Source organism: Arachis stenosperma, chromosome 6 (assembly GCF_014773155.1).
Source record: "Arachis stenosperma cultivar V10309 chromosome 6, arast.V10309.gnm1.PFL2, whole genome shotgun sequence".
Lineage (NCBI taxonomy): Eukaryota > Viridiplantae > Streptophyta > Magnoliopsida > Fabales > Fabaceae > Arachis > Arachis stenosperma.
In genome coordinates, this window is record NC_080382.1 from 133271343 (window position 1) to 133290521 (window position 19179).

The 19179-nt window shown below is 33.8% G+C and overlaps 3 protein-coding genes and 1 non-coding gene across 7 annotated transcripts; 1 reads left to right on the top strand and 3 right to left on the bottom strand.

Annotated features, from left to right (window-relative positions):
- The first annotated feature begins 1401 nt into the window (after positions 1-1401).
- Positions 1402-1997, top strand: LOC130932567 (uncharacterized). Its single transcript, XM_057861913.1, has one exon. It carries the CDS (start codon positions 1510-1512, stop codon positions 1975-1977), a length of 468 nt encoding a protein of 155 aa, XP_057717896.1. The 5' UTR covers positions 1402-1509; the 3' UTR covers positions 1978-1997.
- A 514-nt stretch (positions 1998-2511) lies between these two features.
- On the bottom strand, positions 2512-15452 carry LOC130935569 (RING-H2 finger protein ATL46-like). 4 transcript variants are annotated; one of them, XR_009067922.1, is made up of 3 exons: positions 4420-4712; positions 4277-4330; positions 2512-4126 (listed from the first exon to the last, which is right to left on the bottom strand). XR_009067922.1 is itself a non-coding variant. In XM_057865369.1 (2 exons), the coding sequence occupies exons 1-2, from the start codon at positions 15062-15064 to the stop codon at positions 10606-10608; spliced, it is 1251 nt and encodes a 416-aa protein (XP_057721352.1). In that variant the 5' UTR covers positions 15065-15181; the 3' UTR covers positions 10431-10605. The 4 variants fall into 4 exon arrangements, 2 of the variants coding, with proteins under 2 accessions (XP_057721352.1, XP_057721351.1); XR_009067921.1 differs by lacking the exons at positions 4277-4330; positions 4420-4712 and adding an exon at positions 13910-15452 and having other exon boundaries at positions 2519-3745; positions 4042-4126; XM_057865369.1 differs by lacking the exons at positions 2512-4126; positions 4277-4330; positions 4420-4712 and adding exons at positions 10431-10701; positions 13910-15181.
- LOC130937001 (U6 spliceosomal RNA) lies at positions 4477-4579 on the bottom strand. Its single transcript, XR_009068240.1, has one exon. It is a non-coding gene; the product is annotated as a U6 spliceosomal RNA (small nuclear RNA).
- Positions 15453-15933: 481 nt separating the features above from the next.
- Positions 15934-18864, bottom strand: LOC130936033 (probable inactive receptor kinase At2g26730). The gene is made up of 2 exons (XM_057866003.1): positions 17327-18864; positions 15934-16623 (listed from the first exon to the last, which is right to left on the bottom strand). The coding sequence occupies exons 1-2, from the start codon at positions 18714-18716 to the stop codon at positions 16052-16054; spliced, it is 1962 nt and encodes a 653-aa protein (XP_057721986.1). The 5' UTR covers positions 18717-18864; the 3' UTR covers positions 15934-16051.
- Positions 18865-19179: the final 315 nt, after the last annotated feature.

The window sequence follows — 19179 nt, forward strand, 5'->3', positions numbered from 1 at the left end:
AGACTTAAAGTGGTAAATCGTTAGCATATGATGAAGAATTAGAGAGAAAAGACACGTGGAATCTAATCCATAGAATTAGGGACGTAAAAGAGGCATAAGAGAGAACCATAAATACAAGGCTGAAGGTTATGCATTGCAGCGTTGAGTGGTATATTCTTTTTTTTTTCTCTCACAAATTCTGTTCTTTACTTCTCTGAATTTCTTTTCATTTTTCTTTTGTTGGTAAATCAGGTTCTACAATACTTGTGAAAAAGTCTTAGACCAATTCTCTTACTTCTTTTTTACAAGTCCTCAATAATTCACTTACTAAAATTTTATATTCCATTATAGTTTATATCACTATTTCATTGATGTAATTGTTTAATTTGATTATGTTCTTTTAAATTTAGACATTTATTATTTTCTTGAGTAGTTCAACGTATTTTTTTCTTTTATATGTTAATTTAATTGTAAGATGAAAAAGACTAATTTAAACAGTCAAAATATTCTGTTTTTTTAGATCGATTATAGAATGTAAATAGCAGAAATTATATAGAGCAAAATTTTTTTTCCCTTTCAATTGCATGAGAAATAAGAGAACTTGACTGAAAATTTATCAAATTAATACAATTATATCTCAACAATCAATTATATTAATTATGCACTAAAATCAATTATTAATATAAAATATATATTAAAAATGAATTAAATTACAATATATTTATATAAAAATATATGATAATTAATTTTGATGACTGATTTTTCTGTTGAGACGTTGATGCTTCACTTTATTGTGTTGAGTTTTTTATTTTAAAAAAAAATAATTTTCTCAACAATTCGGGTTCTACCAATGATGAATAAATGCTAGTTTGAAGGAATATGTAGAGGCAGAACTTGACTACCAACTACTATGCATATAAGGTTCTATACTCTCCCTGCAGCGTTTATAAAAGCATTTTTACACGAAGTATCTAACTTACATATTGATATTAATAATGAATAAGAATAGTTCTCATAATATAACCAAGTTACAAATTCCATTTGGCAAAATGTGTGTAACTTTCAGTTCTCTTCGCATGATTCAATTTATTTGACTATCACCTGAATGGTTGTTTTTGAATGCTTACCACTTGATAGAGTATTTTTAGTCATGATAAAAATTAGGTTACTTCTAGAAAATTAAATAAATGAGTCAAAAATGAGCTGTAACTAAATCAAATTAGAAGATTATATTTATAACATATTTTTAGTTACTCTTGGTCCAAGACAACTAGCAGTCAACAGATATTTGTAAAACAAGTTGGTGACAGATTAATAATTCATTTGTTATAGCGTTGTTTTCGTAATGCCAAAAAAAATCACGTATATATTATCAGATGCTCGAAACAAAGTAGTTTATACTTTGATACGTTAAAGAAAAAGAAAGTGGTGTGATAGGAAAGAAGTGTGAGTGAAAGAGAGCAAAATTCATTGGTCTTGCACACACATTTTTTCTTTATCTAACCTTTCTTTTCTTTTTCTTTACACAAAATGTCTTCGTCCTCACCGACAACCAATTATGCTGACGATGACATGCAGGATATTATATTCACCAAACGAGGTTGTTTATTTTGGATCCCATGCTTTCGATCAAAAGCATCATCGTCAGCATATGGTCGTGGGTGTGGAGAAGAGCAGAAATCGGAGAAGAAGCAGCATTCGCGGCCCAAAAAATTGAAGAAAGTAAAGGAATTGTCTAAGAAGGTGTTTGGGTCTAAATGGAAAAAGTTTATTCGTCGTTTGAAGAAGAAGAATATTCCCAGAACTACATTGACAAAGAAAGGTTCATTCCATTATGATCCCTTGAGTTATTCGCTCAACTTTGATGATGGAAAACATTACGAAGGTGATGATCATGAACGTTACAGCCGCAATTTTTCATATCGCTTTGCTTCTCTTCCAGCATCAACAAAATCATCCATGGACCTTGGCAAGGATAATAGTCTCTCGTTGATGTGATAATATCATGTGAAAATAGTCGAAAGCTTTTTTGAATGTATCCTTGATTTCATTTTTGACCTTAGCAAGACTCAAAATGGAGAAGGATATGATTCTTGAATAGAAATTGTTAGGCTATGTGTGCCTGTGTGGTAACATATTTTGTATTATTTAATTTTTTACGTAATAAACATTTTATTTATTTATTGATATATATATAAAAGGAAAACATGCTATAGAGTATACACAAAGACAACAATATAATGGAACACATTTAAAATGTTCCAATTAAAAAAATTGGACTTCAGTGTAGTGTAGTAAATTATTCTAACAAATCTAATGATTAATATTGAATAGAAACATTGTAGTGTAGTCACTAAAGCTTTATCATCACCATGGTCCTTGGGGTTGTAGGTAAAACTATTTTTAAAATTTGAAATTGTAATAGGGACACATGAAATGACAAAACGAACCTTGTTTGAGTCTGTTGTCAAAGTCAAATTAGAAATTACTTACTAGAATGCACATTCTGTTTTTATATTTGCTAGGCTCTTATCATAAAGACTAATAAAATTTAACATAATGCACATAATATTTGATTTTAATAGAACCCTATACATTTAAATTAGAATTGATTCTCAATAACGTTACCCCCTCAGGCTGTGTAGGAAATGCATAGATTTCCAAGCTGCGGAGATGCTGTTTGATGAAATGCTTCAGAGAGGGGTGCAGCTTAATAACATTACTTTCTCCACTTTGATCAACTGTGCCATGCTTTGCCCGATAAGGCTGTCGATTGGTTTGAGAGAATTCCGGGTTATGGGTGCGAGCCGGACGGAATTTACCTGTTCGGCTATGGTGTATGCTTATGCACTCACTGGCAGTGCTGACATGGCCCTGAAGCTCTATGATCGAGCGAAGCTGGAGGCGTGGCGCCTTGATGCAGTGACATTCTCAGCATTGATTAAGATGATTGGAATGTAGGGAAACTATGATGGATGCTTGAGTGTGTACCAAGAAATGAAGGAACTTGATGTGAGGCCTAACTTGGCAATATATATATATTCAGAGATGATAAGTAATGCGTTCTCAACGGATTTGATGACCTATGCTGCTATGCATCTGTTATAAGTGTATGTTAGAGCACAGTTTAGTGATGAACTGATGATGCTCTAAGTGTTTATAAGGAAATTGAGATGAGTTTGATTCTTTATAATGTGCTTTTGGCGATGTGTACTGATGTTCACCATGTCGATGAAGGTGTTGGGATTTTCAGGGACATGAAAAGTTCTGGGACTAGACAGCCTGACAGTTGGACATATTCATCCATGATCACCTTGTATAATTGTATTCGTGCTACCGCAAAGTTTCAGAGGCGGAGGTGATGTTGAATGAGATTATTGAATCCAGAATTGAGTCTACTATCCTTGTTCTGACATCGATGATCCAGTGCTATATAAAAGCCAAGCGAACTGATGATGTTGTGAAGATATGTAATCAACTCTCGGATTTGTGCATGGTTCCAGATGACTGCTTCTGCTGTTGTCTTCTGAATGTTATGGCTCAAACACCAAATGAAGAGATGGGTATGTTGACAGATTGTGTTGAGGAGGGTAATGCAAAACTTGGGTTTGTGGTAAGATATTCGGTAGAAGAACAGGAAGGTGATGGAGATTCTTTTATAAAGGAAGTATCATAGCCTCTTAGTTCAGTTGATGCTGAAGCGAAAATGCCCTGCCGCAATTCTCTCATTGATCTTTGTTTGAAGCTGAATGCAAATGGCAGAGAACTGCAGAAAATATCAAGAGAATTGCATTCAAATGGCAGATACCTGAGCTGGACATCAAAGTAGTTATGCATTTTCTGATTCATTTTGCAGAAATTTGTATTAGTATAGTAAAAATAACTTATTTTCTAGTAATAAATTTTGAATATCTTATATAGAGTACATGGATGCTGTTATTACTTGTTGAATGTTGAGGGTGCATTACAAATACAGTATTCATGAACATGCATTATAAATTTATAACCAAGGCCTTTCTTTTATTGTCATCATTCTTCATGAACTGGAAGAAAAGAGCTCACTGCAATTAGGATAAGATCTGAAAAGTACTTCAGGTTCCCTTTCATGAATTGGCCCAAATCAAATTACCCAACTTTCTTTTATCATCTGTTGCACATATGATTATTGTGATTAGTATGGTATTGAGCAGAACAAATAAAAACTAATTGGTAATGGCTAATTACTCTAACAATTGAGGGCATGTAAATTGATCGAATACATATAAAGAAACAACTCCGTCAGCAAAGTGAAGAATACCTATAATCAATACACCATGCTACCAACAGTCCAACACACAAAATCTGACTGAACCTGATAATGAAACCAGCAAGAATGAGGGATTGAGCTAAACCGGGGCTTAAATCCACATGAAAAACTATAAAGTGAAGTGTCACAGTTACCTGGAAAACTTGAGAATGGGATTGCAAGGAAGGAAGAAGTAGGGGTAGTGGGGAAAAAAAAATTTGGACCATTTCTCGATTTGTGCGTGTCATCCTTGCGCAGGGGCCATGCTAATCTTCTCTGTATCGTTCCAATTTTATCGGATGTCCCCGAAGGGACGAGCTTTTCATGTTTCCTTTGATATATATTCTGTCAGAGTTGTCTGATACTAAGCGATGTGCGACTTTACCGAGTCAAGTGAGAAAGTGAAATTGAACATGAAAATGGAGGATGATTAACATCTCCATCACCGTTTGCATGAGGTCATAACGAGTTCTTTCACTCAGTCGCATGGAGGGAGCTGGGACATGAAGGAGAAGGTGACCAAAACTCTACCGTAGTAACTTTTTACATGTGTGGGCTCCACCATATGTAAAAATTTACCTCATTTTGTTAAGTGACTAAAAAAATTAGTGACTTTTAAACTATGAGGTACGAACACTTCGTTAAGTTGTTGTATCTCTGTGTCGGACACATTTTAGATACGATACTCACCGACACACATGTCTGTTGTGTTTAACTGTGTCTTAATAAAATATAAAAAATAAAAAATTCTTTTTCGAACACGTCTAGACACACCTAAATACCACCACGTGTCAGCGTGTATAGTCTTATTCTTTACGTATATTCTTAAAATAAATTTAGATATAATATATATTATTATTTATTAAAACAAAAAATATTTTTAATACTTGATATAATTAAAATAAGACATTAAAAATAATTAAAAATTTTAATTTATATTTTAATATCAATAAAATATCAAAATATCATTACGATTTATTTAAAAAATTCTTTATATGTTATATGTATGCGTGTTCCGTGTCATGTAAAATTTTAAAATTCCCGTGTCGTCGTGTCCCGTATTGTGTCGTATCCTATGTCTGTGTCAGTATCCGTGCATCATAACTTTTAAATATACTAATTAAGGGAGAGATTTATTATTTTTTGTGGAATATAAAAATTGAATAAATTAATAAAAATATTTTAAAAATATTTAAACATTGATAAAAAAATTAAAATTAAAATGTTTCTAAAAAGTTTAAAAAGCATAAAGATATAACTAGATAAACCATTTTTTCCATAAGTGGCAAAAATTTTTGTATTTAGGAAATAATTTATACATTTGATCAAAAATTTATTAAGAGCATTTTTATAATTCTACAGTATTTAAGCCACGAAATGGATAGAAATCTTCAGTTTTTTCATAATTCTGCAGCATATTATACGATACTGTAGTAACGTATTCTATGACCAGTTTCATAATGCTCTTTGGCTGCCTAAAATCTTTCGAAGACTGCCTCATAAAACTCTAATTTAGGCGGTCATAGGCCTTTTCAAAATCAAATTTTATTGCCATATGGACTTTTTTACTTCTAGCTTATTTCATTAAGTGCACCATTTTTTTCCTATCAAAATACGGTCTTGTATTTTCCTTCCTAAAATAAAGCTTGATTGGCACGGTGAAATTCTATTATGGAAGAGTAACTTTAGTTTTTTTACTATGACTTTGGTGACACATTTATAGCTCACATTGCACAATGCAATAGAGCGGAAATGTGAGATGAAATCTAGTGGTGCTGTAATTTTTAGGATCATGGTAATAAGGGTCAAGTTGTAGTATTTTATTTCGTTCGGGTTGGACCACACATTTTTTACAAATTTATATACATTTTCTTTCAAAATTTTGCAATTTTCTTCATAGAACAAGGCTGGAAATCCATAGTTGCTCACGACTTTCACACTATGTTTGTTTGAGGTGAAAATAGGAGGAAAGAAAAGGAAAAGAAAGAAATTGGAAGAAAAATAGTTATTTTCTCTTGTTTGGTTGAGGAAAGAAATAAGAGAGAAAGAAAAATGGGTGGAAAAATATTGGTGAGATCCACCAATTTTTTTCTCTCCAACAATGGAGAGAAAATGGAGAAAAAACTAAATCTCTCTCTCTACTTTCAATATTACTCTTTTACTTTTTTAATATATTTTATAATATAAGGATAAAATTATTTTTTTATAACATTTTTTTCCTTTTTATTTTCCTTTTATCCAAACATATCTAAGAAGGAAAATAAAAATTCACTCAATTTCTTTCCTTTTCTTTTTTTCCTTTCTATTTCTTTCCTCTCTATTTCTTTTCTTCCAACCAAACATAGCCTAAAGGAGCCAATGCGAAATATGGCCTTTTTGATATCCTCTTAGTAGGTTTGGTATATAATTTTTTGACCTGGTTCTCATTGAAATTTTGATATGCTATTTTTCAATGGGGTGATTGAGAGTCATGTATTTCTTCTCTATATAGCTTTTTAAAGAAATTGAGTATCATTCTTTCCAACTTCTCCTAGTTCTCCTCCCAAAGGTCTGAGCATTTTTTAGTTTAATAATTCTGTTTTTTCTCTTTTTTTTAGAGTAAACACCCAATCCGGTCTTTGTCCATTTTCACGAAGGACAAAGCGATCCCTGTCCAAAAAAAAAAGGACACTTCGACCCTCAACCTTTTTATTTTAGGACAATATGATCCCTTTGTTAAAAAAATTATTTAAATAATAATAAAAAGTTGATTTTGTAGAAGTTTTATTTGTATTTTGTGGGGGGTTTTAAACCTCCACAAACTATTAATAAGTTTGTTTTTGAAAAAATTCTTTCACCAATGGTGGTTAAGTGAAGAAAAACTATCAATGAAAATGATGTCACAAAAAAAAGTAATTGTAGTACAAATACTTTTTAAAAGAAAAAAAAACATCGAATAAGAAATGAAAAAAGAAAACTTCAATGTTGATAATATTGGTATTAATGATGATGATGATAGAGGAGATAATGATAATAATAAATCAATAAAAATAATAGAACTAGGAGCCATAATAATGAGGATGAAGAAGGTAGTAGTAGTAGTAGTAGTAATTAGCTATATTATTGAAAATAATTTTGTGAAGGTTTAAAACCCCCACAAAATACAAATAAACCCCCCCCCCCCACAAAACCAATTTTTATTATTATTTAAATAATTTTTTAACAGAGGGATCGTATTGTCCCAAAATAAAAAAAGTTGAGGGTCGAAGTGTCCCTTTTTTTTATTGGACAGGGATCACTTTGTCTTTCGTGAAAATGAACAAGAATCAGATTGGGTGTTTACTCTTTTTTTATAACTATTTTTGTGTAAAAATAGCGAGTGTTTCTATCACCCTCTACTAATCAAATATCTCTTGATTTCTGCATCTAAAACACTTTCTCTCTGTCAAGTAGCTCCTCCAATTCTTTGTTTAAATTTCTTTCAAGTTCATCTAGGAAGGGATTGCTCCCATAACTAGGAGCTCTATGAATATCTCATATCTTTCTTACAATTTTATTATTTTTCTTCTATATATGCCCAAAAGTCTCTGTGTTCCACCTCTTTAGATATTATGTGAGTTGTGTAAGGGCACATTTTAAGGTATATTGTCCCTTTATGCCTTATTTTATGCATTCCTCAAACTCTGAGTGTAAGTTTTGTATTGTCTCATATCTGAACAGTTTGTCTTTCCTCTACATTAGTACTGGTTCCATATTAATAAGGAAAGGATGATGGTTCGAATAGGATCTAGTTAGGACCTCTATTCTTGTCTCTGCAAATCTTGTCCTTCAAGACATATTGGCTAAGGCCCTATCTAGCCTTTTAAACATTCTATCTAGTCCCTCCCATTTGGGCCCTTTCCACGTGAATCTCGACCCAATATAACCGAGGTCAATAAGATTATAACTTGTTATCCAATTTGTAAATTTCCTGCACGCATTCATATCTATTCTTACCCATCCTTTTTTCTCCTTTATTTGGACTTTCTATCTCATTGAAGTCTCTCACAATCATCTACTCCTTTTTTATATGCTGTGATAACTCCATCACTTCCTTCCACAATCTTTTTCTATTATTCTCTTGTGGGCTAGCATACAAAGCCGTGAGAAGCCAATTTCTTCTATTACTATAATTAACCTCCATATGGACTCACTGGGTTTTAGAGGATAGAATCGTGATGTTTATATTTAGGTCATTTCACATTATCCAAATCTCACCACTAAAGCTTATCGCATCATCCACATGATAAGAGGTAAAACTAAAACTCCTTATAACTTCTCTAACTCTATTACCACTCGCCCTTGTTTCTAACAACGACAACACTATATCAGATCTAAACCGTTTCATCATATCCAATAGGATGCGACGAAAAAGTTTTTACTCTCCTCCCTTCTACAATTCCAAGAAATGATAATCATAAATAGATATGAGTAAAGTAGTACCTCTTAAAGCTAGTTTAGGCCCTTTCTTAAAGGTTTTCTTCCTCTATATGTTCCCCTATCAAGGCTATAACTCTTGGTCCTTCCTGGTTTTCAACCAAATCACCTGCGCTTGTCTCGCACTCTATCATGATGATGCCTCCATCATCCTAATTGAGCATTCTTTCTACTGCTTTTATTGCTTCTACCATAATTTCTAGGAGTTTGGGATTAGGGGACTCCTCCATCTCCTCATCCGTCTTTGTGTGTTCATCACTACAAATTTAAAGATGTGTTTCTTGAGAGACTTGATTATTTTCTATCCAGTTATCGTTATGGTGCGTGTATGGATATTGGGGGTGGATTTGATATTTGTTGGTTGTAATAGGCTGGCCAAAAAAGGTACAAGAGAAGGTTAGTTTCAGCTATGTTTTAGAAAAAAGTATAGAGAATTTTTTTTCATTTGGATCAGATTCTTACAACACATTAGGGTTATGGTCATTTAGGCTATTGTTATGTGGGCTTGTTGAGGACAGGGTTGGTGTGGGCAGGTTTAGGTCTTATTAATCTTATGGTTGTCAATCGTTGGTCTGAGGGGTATTATGCGCAATTTTTGCTGCAGTGTCATGGTTGGGTGACGTGGTAATTGGAAAAATCTAGTAACTGTTATTTCCCTTAGTATCAATCTCATCATTGTATCTTTATTATAATATATCTTGTACTAGAAATAGTACCTTTTACATTCTTGCTCCCATCAATTTCACTACTCCCAATATGCTCTCCCCTTCCTCCTTTTTTTGCCTCTTGTTACTCTTTAGACTACCATCCATGGTCCATATGTATAATTTTTCTCTATCATGACCTATTTATCCTTATCTTTTTTGAAAATTCTAATATTTTTCTCTACAGAAATTCTTTCCTCCTATATCTGCTCATTTGGTTTCCTCCTCCCTGAGCCTTCCCAATTTTCATGGCAATATCGTCTCTTTTTGCTATCTTGTTATTAGATAGACAACATGATTTTTCATACCCAACCTTCTCACAACCAAAGCAGATATTATGTAATCCTTCATATTCTACCCTATGCTTTCCCTTGTTGATTGCATAGTGGGTAACTAGAGGCTCTATGAGATCTATCTTAATGCAAAGTCTGACAATTTTTTTTCTTTTTGTTTGCTGTGTTAGTGTCCTCCTTCAAAGTTCTAAACAATGTTCTCAATATTCTTCAGCATTTTCTCATCATAGCATTCTATTGCCAGTCTTGGCAACTTCACTTAAGCTGCAATTTTATCAATGGAAGTCTCTATAAAGTTGAAGTTTGGTTTCTAAAAATGTATAGAGAGGTAGTGATCTAAGATCTTCCAAGGTCCTTTGGTCAAAGCAAAGTCCAAGTCTTCTTGTGAGTAGAATTTCACAATAAAGAACTCATTACCCATGTCAATAATATCAATACTTTCCATTTTTCTCACATAGCTTTAAGCCTTCTAGTTAGCGCCATCAAAGATATCTTTCTGCCTAGTAATTTGATAATGAGGGTATCCTACCAAGGTTTCCTTAATTCATGAATGGCTTTTTCATTAATTGTGAGGTTGTTGATATCTTTGACCTTCTGCAAAGTAATGTCTTGACTCTGGTTATTTTTCTCTTCCATGAGGCTTTTTCTGTTGGTTCGGTCTCCTTTCCCCCGCCTCCTTCGTCTTCTACTGTTGCTTTGCCTTTCCAGACCATATCACTAAAGGTCCTCTTCTGCTCCTTAGCCTTGCTCGTATTGCCTCTTTTCTCCTCTGCTCCTTGCATCCAGTCTTCCTCTTCTCCTTGCATCTGTTCCTCTTTTCTTGGAGTTAAGGATGAGTCTTGGCTTCTAGAGAAGACTTGCTTTATATTTGAAATTTTGACCTTTTTTTTCATTTCTTTGTGAATGATCCTGTCTTTTCTTCACAGGTATTTCTGGCATATAGGATCTGGAGTGACCTCCACGTATGTAGCCGCTTCTCATGAGACTGCAGGGATAAAAGGTCCAGTAATTTGCGGTAGCTTACGGTGGTTTGCTTAATAATAACCCTTTCTATACCACAAAATTTTCAGCAAACTGGTTGCCGAACATATATAAATCTAAATACAATTAGTTTTACATGTCCACCCATGAAAATAAACATGGAATTAACATCTTGGTTTATTATTGTTAGGACTGTCAAATTGTCAACCCGCCTAAGTCTTTTGATTAAATGGGTTGATTCGTTTAAACTCACTTTATTCAAGGGTCATAATTTTCTAGTCTAGTCCGTTTATAGGCGGCATAGCCTGTTAAACAGATTGGCCCGTTTACTATTTTAGTTGATGTGTTGAATTTCCGGATTTAATCCGGAGAAATAGTAATCAAAAGTACTATTTTTTAATGTAAAAAAAATTTAAACGTGTTGTCTAGTTTAGTCTGTTGGTCTAGTCCGTTTAACCTGTCATTTTTTAGGTTAATCGAACTCATCTCATTTAATTCAAAATTTAAACGAGTTTAATTTTAGAGATAACATTCGTCCGTTTAAATAGATAAATAGACTGACTCAATGAATTTAGTATATTTTGATGGTTCTAGTTGTTGTTGTAGCAGTATTGGCTATCCATATAATTATGTAAACCACTTTTAAAGTCGTTCTATTATTCCTGCTTGTTATATAAGACCCAATTTTATGCAAAGTAGAGGATTTAATATTGGTGAATATTTTTAGGATAATTTTATAATTGTCTTCACATGAAAATTTTTTTTTTATCCTTGAATAATAGATATAAAATTAAATTTTAATATATTATAAAAATATTATTTTTATTTAAAATGTAATTAAATAAATAAATCACACTTTTAAACAAAATATCTTTATAAAAAAATATTTTTGGCATTTTATTTGAATAGGTGCCCTTAATATTTTAAAAGAAATTCCGGTTCAACAACACTTATACGAGTTTGTTAAAATTGAAGAAAATTATTATTCATAGTTAAGGATGTACAAACAAAATTCTGTATAGAATATTCACCAATAAAAAAAAATTAATCCCATAATCTATCAATCTAGCATGCTTTTGTTCCACATCAGCCTACTTTACATTTCTCCCTTCTCCTTTTAAAGGCTTTTTCTTCATTTTGGCCCCTACTCTTTCCGCCATCATACCTTTCACTTTATGATACATTTCTTTAAAAGTTCCATTTAAATATTTAATATTTAGTTTCACAATTATCTCACAAGACAACCGTTGCATTATCACAAAGTTGATGTTTAGAATGAACAAACAAAATCTAATTTATAAATATTAAATCTTGTGGGACTTAAACATACAAAACTATTACATTTAACAAATCCTATGAAAATTTAACCATTCTAGTTTTTGAATCCTACTTAATAAATAGAATTTAACATGAACCAACATTAAAATTTAACGCAAATTAAATCAACCTGATACTTGGGTTTTCTAAAGACAATGATAATTTTGCTGTTTCAAACAATCAAATGTACGGTTGACAACATTGAACATTGCCTAGCATTAATGATTATCAAATCAAGGACAAGCCTAATGTTGCGTTTTTTTGTAATTGAATTAGTTATAAAAGATGCATATGAAGAAAAAAACGACAATAGCAATCTTACAAGTTCTAATCCTGTATACTTTTGTTTTTTTCTTTGAACTACCTATTGTTAGCACTCTGGTAGTTGAAAACCATCATTAACATTTGATAAAATAAACCTCAATCCTTAAATTCAAAATGGCCAAATGGGAGTTGTATGAAAGTGACCCTACACCACTAAAACTAGAGCCAAATTTTGGATTAGAACTAGTCACAAGACGGATTGAAATTGAAATCCAACTGCCACATAGGCCCACAGCTTTCATAGATTTAAGTATGAAACTGCCGTCTATATCTACCCACGCAAAAAACTATTTGTAAAACCATTTATATTCAACCAAACAAAAACATTTATACTTCTTGTTAAAATAATTAACAAAAAAAGTATAAATCTATAGACCATAATACAGAGAATTATTGTTGTCCAATTTTCACTTTCAATTTTACCCTTTCAAATTTCAAATGAAATTATCATTGAACAATTTTTTTTCCTCTCAAGGTGCATTTTGAATAACTGAATTGTTGATTAAATTTTAGTGTATACATAAAATAAGTATAAATACATTTTTCAAAAACCAAAAATCTTATTTTTGTCCTTTTTTTAATACTATTGTATTCTTAAAAATGATACTTGTTAGAAAAAAAAACATTAAAAAATTCTGAGTTTTTTAGAAAACGAATGCATACCAAATTTAAACTTTTAACATTTTAAACAAAAGAAATTTACGTTAATAACCTTAATTATTGCTAAAGTCCCTCATTGTTGTTTTGTCGATAACAACATCCAATAACATCAAAGATGAAGAAAAAAAGACTCAGGTTTATGTGTTCTATCCTTTAAAATTCTTCGTAATCAAATTGTGACTTTTGTTCAACATAAAAAATATTTATTTTTTTTAATTGTAGAACTAATATTTTTTCTCTTATTTATAAATGTCATTTGACTATTTTTGGCTATTTCTAATTTTCTATGAAAGAGAGTTTATTCCTATGTAAAAAAAAAGAAAAAAGAAAAAAGAAAAGAGTGAACAAAATTCAGCACCTTAAAAGCCAATAAAGCAAACGCGTCTTACTCAGGTAATTATATCATGCGTTGATTCACAGAGTTAATTATATGATTTTATAGGTCATATTCCTTTAGTTTGGCATCACTTCTTAATCAATGGTAAATACTAACACATGATAAATCATGTAAAAATTTATCATAAAAAGGTCCACCTCCATAATTACAATGCCGGCATTGGAACAGGCTAGGCTCCACAACCAAATTCAATTAACTAAGTAACCGTAATGATGTTCAATAACTTTAATTGTACAAATTTGTTGGGTATGGGAGAAGTCAAAAAGGAATTTGAATTCTAAGACAACTATGGATTAAGCACATCAAGTTTCATAATAACCCAAGCAAATAAAGAAATGTATATCTTACAACTTACCTCTTCCCTTAATCCTGACATATACATGTAACCACATCACAATATACTGCAATCAATCACCACAATTTCAAGACTCTAGATCATACCAAAATTTTGAATGAACAAATTATTTAATGGATACTAACATGAATTCTAGCAAGAAAGGGGATAATGTTATACCTTTTCTGATGTACCTTCCATTTCTCTCATCCAAGGCAAATCTGAATCAAGAGAAGATGGTAATCCAATGTTGTGTGCATCTGAAGAAACTGAAAATTTTCCCTTCTTTGACCACAACCATATTTTGGAAACAGAATAGCTCTCTCCTCTGCTAACACTACTAATGTTCTTTCCTTCCCTCTCAACCTCACTTGATCCCTCCTCCGAATTATCATCGCCGCGACCCTGCCGGCGATGATCACAATTCAAGGTTATCCGGAGATCCGATTTTCCAAGTACATACTGGTAAGACCCCATTGAGAAACATCTTCTTGCATCCAAATTACTACTACTAGCCTCTCCACCTTCCGGCTCAGCCGCCTCCAAATCAACCCTCCTAAATTTACCAAGCCTCACAGGGACAACCCCCTTGTCCGCAGCTTCTTCAATCTCTTGAACTGCAACCATCTTCCCTCCATTGTTATTGTTACTACAGGGGAATTGGCAGCCCTCGTCTTCCCTCAAATCATTGAAATCAAACACCGGATTCTCCATGGAAAACCCCGGCGCGAAGAGTGTTCCTCTACAGAGTGGGCAAGTGGAATTCGAAAGAAGCCATGTGTCTATACAGCTGATGTGGAAGGCATGGCTGCACACAGGGAGCAACCGGAGCTTATCCTTGTCGGAAAACTCGCAGAGGCAAACGGCGCAGTCGAAAGGCTCCTTCGGCCCCTTGATCTCCTTGTACTGGAAAACAGGAAGCGCATCGATGAAAGCCTGGTCAAGACCAGAGTCATGGAGATGGAAAAGCTGCTGAAGCTGCCTCTGAAGAGTGTCAGAGAGAGAACCTTCATGGTGCCGATTAGGTTGAGCAGATGCAGAGGAAGATGAAGGGTTTTTAACGAGAAACCTAACAAGAAGGTGAAGGAGACCGGAGATGAAGAAAAGAACAGCTAGAATCACTATGATGAAGAGCACAGCTGGACTGATTTTAGCACCGGATGTGGAAGGTGAGGGTGTTGTTGAAGCAGAAGGTTCTTTCTGGAAAGTTCCAGAATATGGGGATGTTGAAACAAGAGGAGGTGGGTTTGTTATGTAACCGTCTTTTCGGTTGATCTGGGAGTGTTCAATCCAAGCCATCTTCAAATGGGACCACTTATTCATCCTCCCGCTCATCCCAACATTTAATTTGGCCCCAAAAGAATTGAACACTGTTAGCTGACTCAGATTCCAGATGAGTATATAGAGTATAGACGCTCTATGAATGGAGCAAGCAGTAAGAGGAGAAAAACCAAATCAGCATCATGATTTTTTTTTTTTTAAGAAAGAACTCAACACAATAAAATGTGAACACCACCGATCATGGCGTTTTCTGGATTCAATTTTTGTTTGTGTGGAGGCCTTTCATTTCAGGTACATGAATAAACCCTAAGGGGAAGGCAGTATGACTTAGCTTAAGCCTTAAATAGAGGCGAGACTCATCAGAGGAGAGGAAAGTGGAGTGTGAACGATTTTTTTGTTTTTATTTTTATTCCCTCTCTCGCCTCAAAGATTTCTCTCTCCAGTCTTTGTCATGTTTTGTAGATAGAGGCAGAGAGCGCCAAATAGAGAAAGTGGTAACATTTTCCAAAGTGCGAGGTAAGGCTGACAAAACAAACACCGTGGGTTTTCAACCCACTCGACTCATCAGCGCGTGGAGGGAGTGAATGCACAATTTTGATGAATTTTTGAATGAAGAGTTCATCATGTGCACTCAGAAGTCAAACCATTACACCAGTTGTCAGTTGAGTTGAGATATGTCGAATTTCACTTCCGTTATCGTTTTAGGAATTTAATCCTTTCGGTCCCAACTTTTTCACAAAATAATTCAACGTAAACCAAATTGTTTTAAAGTGAAAAAATCATAGAATGAAAAATAGGAGTCTAAATTAGTTTTAAATTAAAATAATGAAATTTATATATAATTGAAGTTGTAAATTCAATAATAATTAAATTTTTACTTTTTTATTTCACTAACTTTTTTTGAAATTAAAATAGTAGTTAGTACATAGAAGCAATAATTTTAGTACAGGCCAATTAATTCGTGATTCTCACTGTTCACATGTACAGAAATTGGATGATAAAGAGATTCCACATACAAGAAAATTGTAACTGGGACAAGGGTCACACTTGATAAATCAAAGACTTTTCTTCTTCCTCCTTTATAGTGTTAATGATTAGAGCAACTTGGTTGATACTTGGCCTAGCCTCAGGGGAACGATTAACACACCTTATAGCGACCTGAAGCAAATTCACCATCCTTTCTTCACTTGCATACTCTGATATCAGAGTCCTATCAAACACTTCCCCCGTCCATTCTTCCCTCACAACAGACTGAACCCACTCCGTCAGTTCCATCCCTTCGCTCTTTACCAACTTTCCGGTGAGTAGTTCGAGCAGAATGACGCCGAATCCATACACATCGGCCTTGAAGGCGGCGTGATCTGATGATGACATGGAAGTGAAAGGACTAACAAAAGATGAACTATGTTGTTGTTGTTGGTCGTCGTCTCCACCCATCACACCATACTCACTTATGCATGGCTCCATGTTCTTGTTTAGCAAAATGTTGGATGATTTTAGGTTGCCATGTGAGATACCTTGTTGCCCAAGCTCTTGATGCATGAAAGCTAATGCCTCAGCGGTCGTGGCTGCAATCCCAAGCCTGCTGCTCCAGTCGAAGGATTTTTGGGCACCTGAATGCATAATTGTTGCTTTTAAATACATGATTTTTTGTAGTACTAATAACTTATGATTGCTCTATCGAAGCACAATAATATATAAAAACTAGTAAATACCTGAAAATTGGATATGAAGATTTTAAATTTTAGAAGCATATTTTTTAAATTTGGATCTTTTAAGGTGAATAAATTGGTAAAGTAGTAAAATAAAAGGTTAGTCATTATTAATTTTGTAATTTTTATAAAATATGTGTTCTATTATCTTAATTTAAGAATAATTAATTTTTTACTATTTTATCAATTTTTTCATTTTAGAATATCTTAATTCATATTTTTGAATGTACAAGTTTTTTATTCACTGTTTTTTATTGTTTTTCTAATTGTACAAGTTAATATTCTATTCTAAACATATTTATAAACATGACAATAATAAGTAGTCACAAAACAAAAAACATCACACTAAGTAGTGAATAAAACAAAATTTAGATATTTTTAATGGCTTAAAATTTTAATAGGGCATCTATTTTTACAAAAATCATACACGTAAAATCCTCATCAATTTGCCCATGAAAGAATGAATATCATGAATATGTATTATGTACAAAGATTTTGATGTTTCTAGTTCAATAAAAAAAATAGGCATAGACTCATATGTAGTTGCATTTCTCAAAAAAAAAAAAAAGAAAAAAACGAAAAATAGAGGAGGATATGGTGTTACCGTGTAGAAGCTTAAATAAACTTCCATTTTGCTGATATTCATAGACCAAAAGCTTCTCTTGCTTGGAGCAATAGAAAGCAAGAGGTGAGAGCACATAAGGGTGCTTCACTTGACTCAAAATCTGCATTCTTTGCTTGAAATCGCGACCGGGAACAGACCTATCGATGATCCTTTTCACAACCACCGTTGTCCCATTTTCAAGAATCACCTTATAAAGGCTACCATTCTTTCCTCTTCCAATCAATTCAGCAGGAGCCTTGAGCAAGTCTTCTAATTTCAATTCATGCATACTATTCCTCGAATTCGAAAGAACCACGAGTGATTGCGAAACCATGCCGCTCTCCGAAGTTAATGAGAAGTCTGATCGGCTTACTCCTGCTCTGTATTCACTTGAAACATGGCTAGCTTTTTGAGCACTACCTTGAGTTTCAACTTTCTCATTCAATGCTTCAATTCTCTTTTCTTTCTTTTTTCTTCTGCACAGCTTCCACACAATTAAAAGGATCACTAAAGCTCCAATCGCCGCATAGCCTGAATACATAAGAATCTGCTCTTTTGAAGGGCCCTTTGATGACTTCTTTGGTCGTTCATCAGCATTGTCGCCGGCAGCGGCTGCAGGCACCGGCGATTCCTTCCGTTCTTCGGAATCTTTGCTAGCAGGCACCGGCGAGCCGGTGCAACTCTTTGGTAATGGATCGCCACAGAGTTGAGGGTTACCGAGGAAGCTTTCAGAGGTGAAATGTCCATGTATATCTGGAATAACTCCACTGAAATTGTTGAAGGAGACATCAAACCGGTCGAAATTAGAGAAATTAAACGGCGGAATTTCTCCACTGAGCTGATTATTCTGTGCTAGGAACATATTCAGCGTTGAGATTCTAGCCAAATCAGGATGTAACTGTCCCGAAAATTTGTTGTTAGATATATCAAGACTCTTTAAATTGTTTAACTTGGAAAGTGAACTAGGAAGGGTTCCAGAAAGTTGGTTTCCGCTTAATTGTAGTTGAGTGAGTTGTTTGCAGCTTCCAATCTCTTCCGGGATGCCTCCGTGGACGCCGTTGCCGTCGAGACTAAGATAAGTGAGAGATGCAGCCAGGGGATGCAAGTTGCAAAGCATAGCAACATCAAGAGTTCCAGATAAGCTTAGCTTGTCAAGAAGCAAATTCTTGATGGATGAGTTTTTAGTATCACACTCTACACCTTGCCATTGATCTATGCAGGGATCGGAGCCTAGTTTCCAATTCAAAGTGAAGTTCTGATGACTATCATTGCCAGAGAGTTGTGCAAGAAAGAGTATCATTGTGCTCTTGACCTCATAATCAACACAATTAACCATTCTTAGGAGGAAAAGGGATGCAATGAAGGCTACCCAGAAAGAATTTCTCTCCATTTTGATGCAAAGAAAAATATGAAGTTTGATTTTGAATAAGCTCTTTTGCTAAGTGTTGAATAAGATGGGGTTTGAAGTGAAAGATTGATTTTGAACTCAAAAGGAGTTACTATGTTGATGGATTTTTGCCGGAATGGAGAAAAGGTCCAATTTGACTGAGACTACGATGAGCATTTGTTTCTTTGTTGGTGATTAGCATTCATAATTGTGAAATAATAATATTAAGAAAAAGAAGAAAATTGTTAATGGCATGATGCTCAGCGAAACTATTGGACAAATAGAGGCCGGCAACTGAAACAGTTGGAAGCAACGTCTTCACCTTCTCAATGGCTTATGCTAACAACTAACAACGATATTGACGTTTATTATGCTAATTGCTAAAATTGCTAATCATATATAAGATAATATATTAACAAACTTATATCTCACTGAGAAGCGTTCTACACTTCTACTCGTTCCTCTA

Coding starts and splice junctions, on each gene's coding strand:
- LOC130936033 (XM_057866003.1), bottom strand. CDS start 18,716: ATGGAGAGAAATTCTTTCTGGGTAGCCTTCATTGCATCCCTTTTCCTC. Junction 16,624..17,326: donor TTTATTTAAGCTTCTACACG/GTAACACCATAT, acceptor TTATGCATTCAG/GTGCCCAAAAATCCTTCGAC.
- LOC130932567 (XM_057861913.1), top strand. CDS start 1,510: ATGTCTTCGTCCTCACCGACAACCAATTATGCTGACGATGACATGCAG.
- LOC130935569 (XM_057865369.1), bottom strand. CDS start 15,064: ATGAGCGGGAGGATGAATAAGTGGTCCCATTTGAAGATGGCTTGGATT. Junction 10,702..13,909: donor TGGAAGGTACATCAGAAAAG/GTATAACATTAT, acceptor TTATCCCTGCAG/TCTCATGAGAAGCGGCTACA.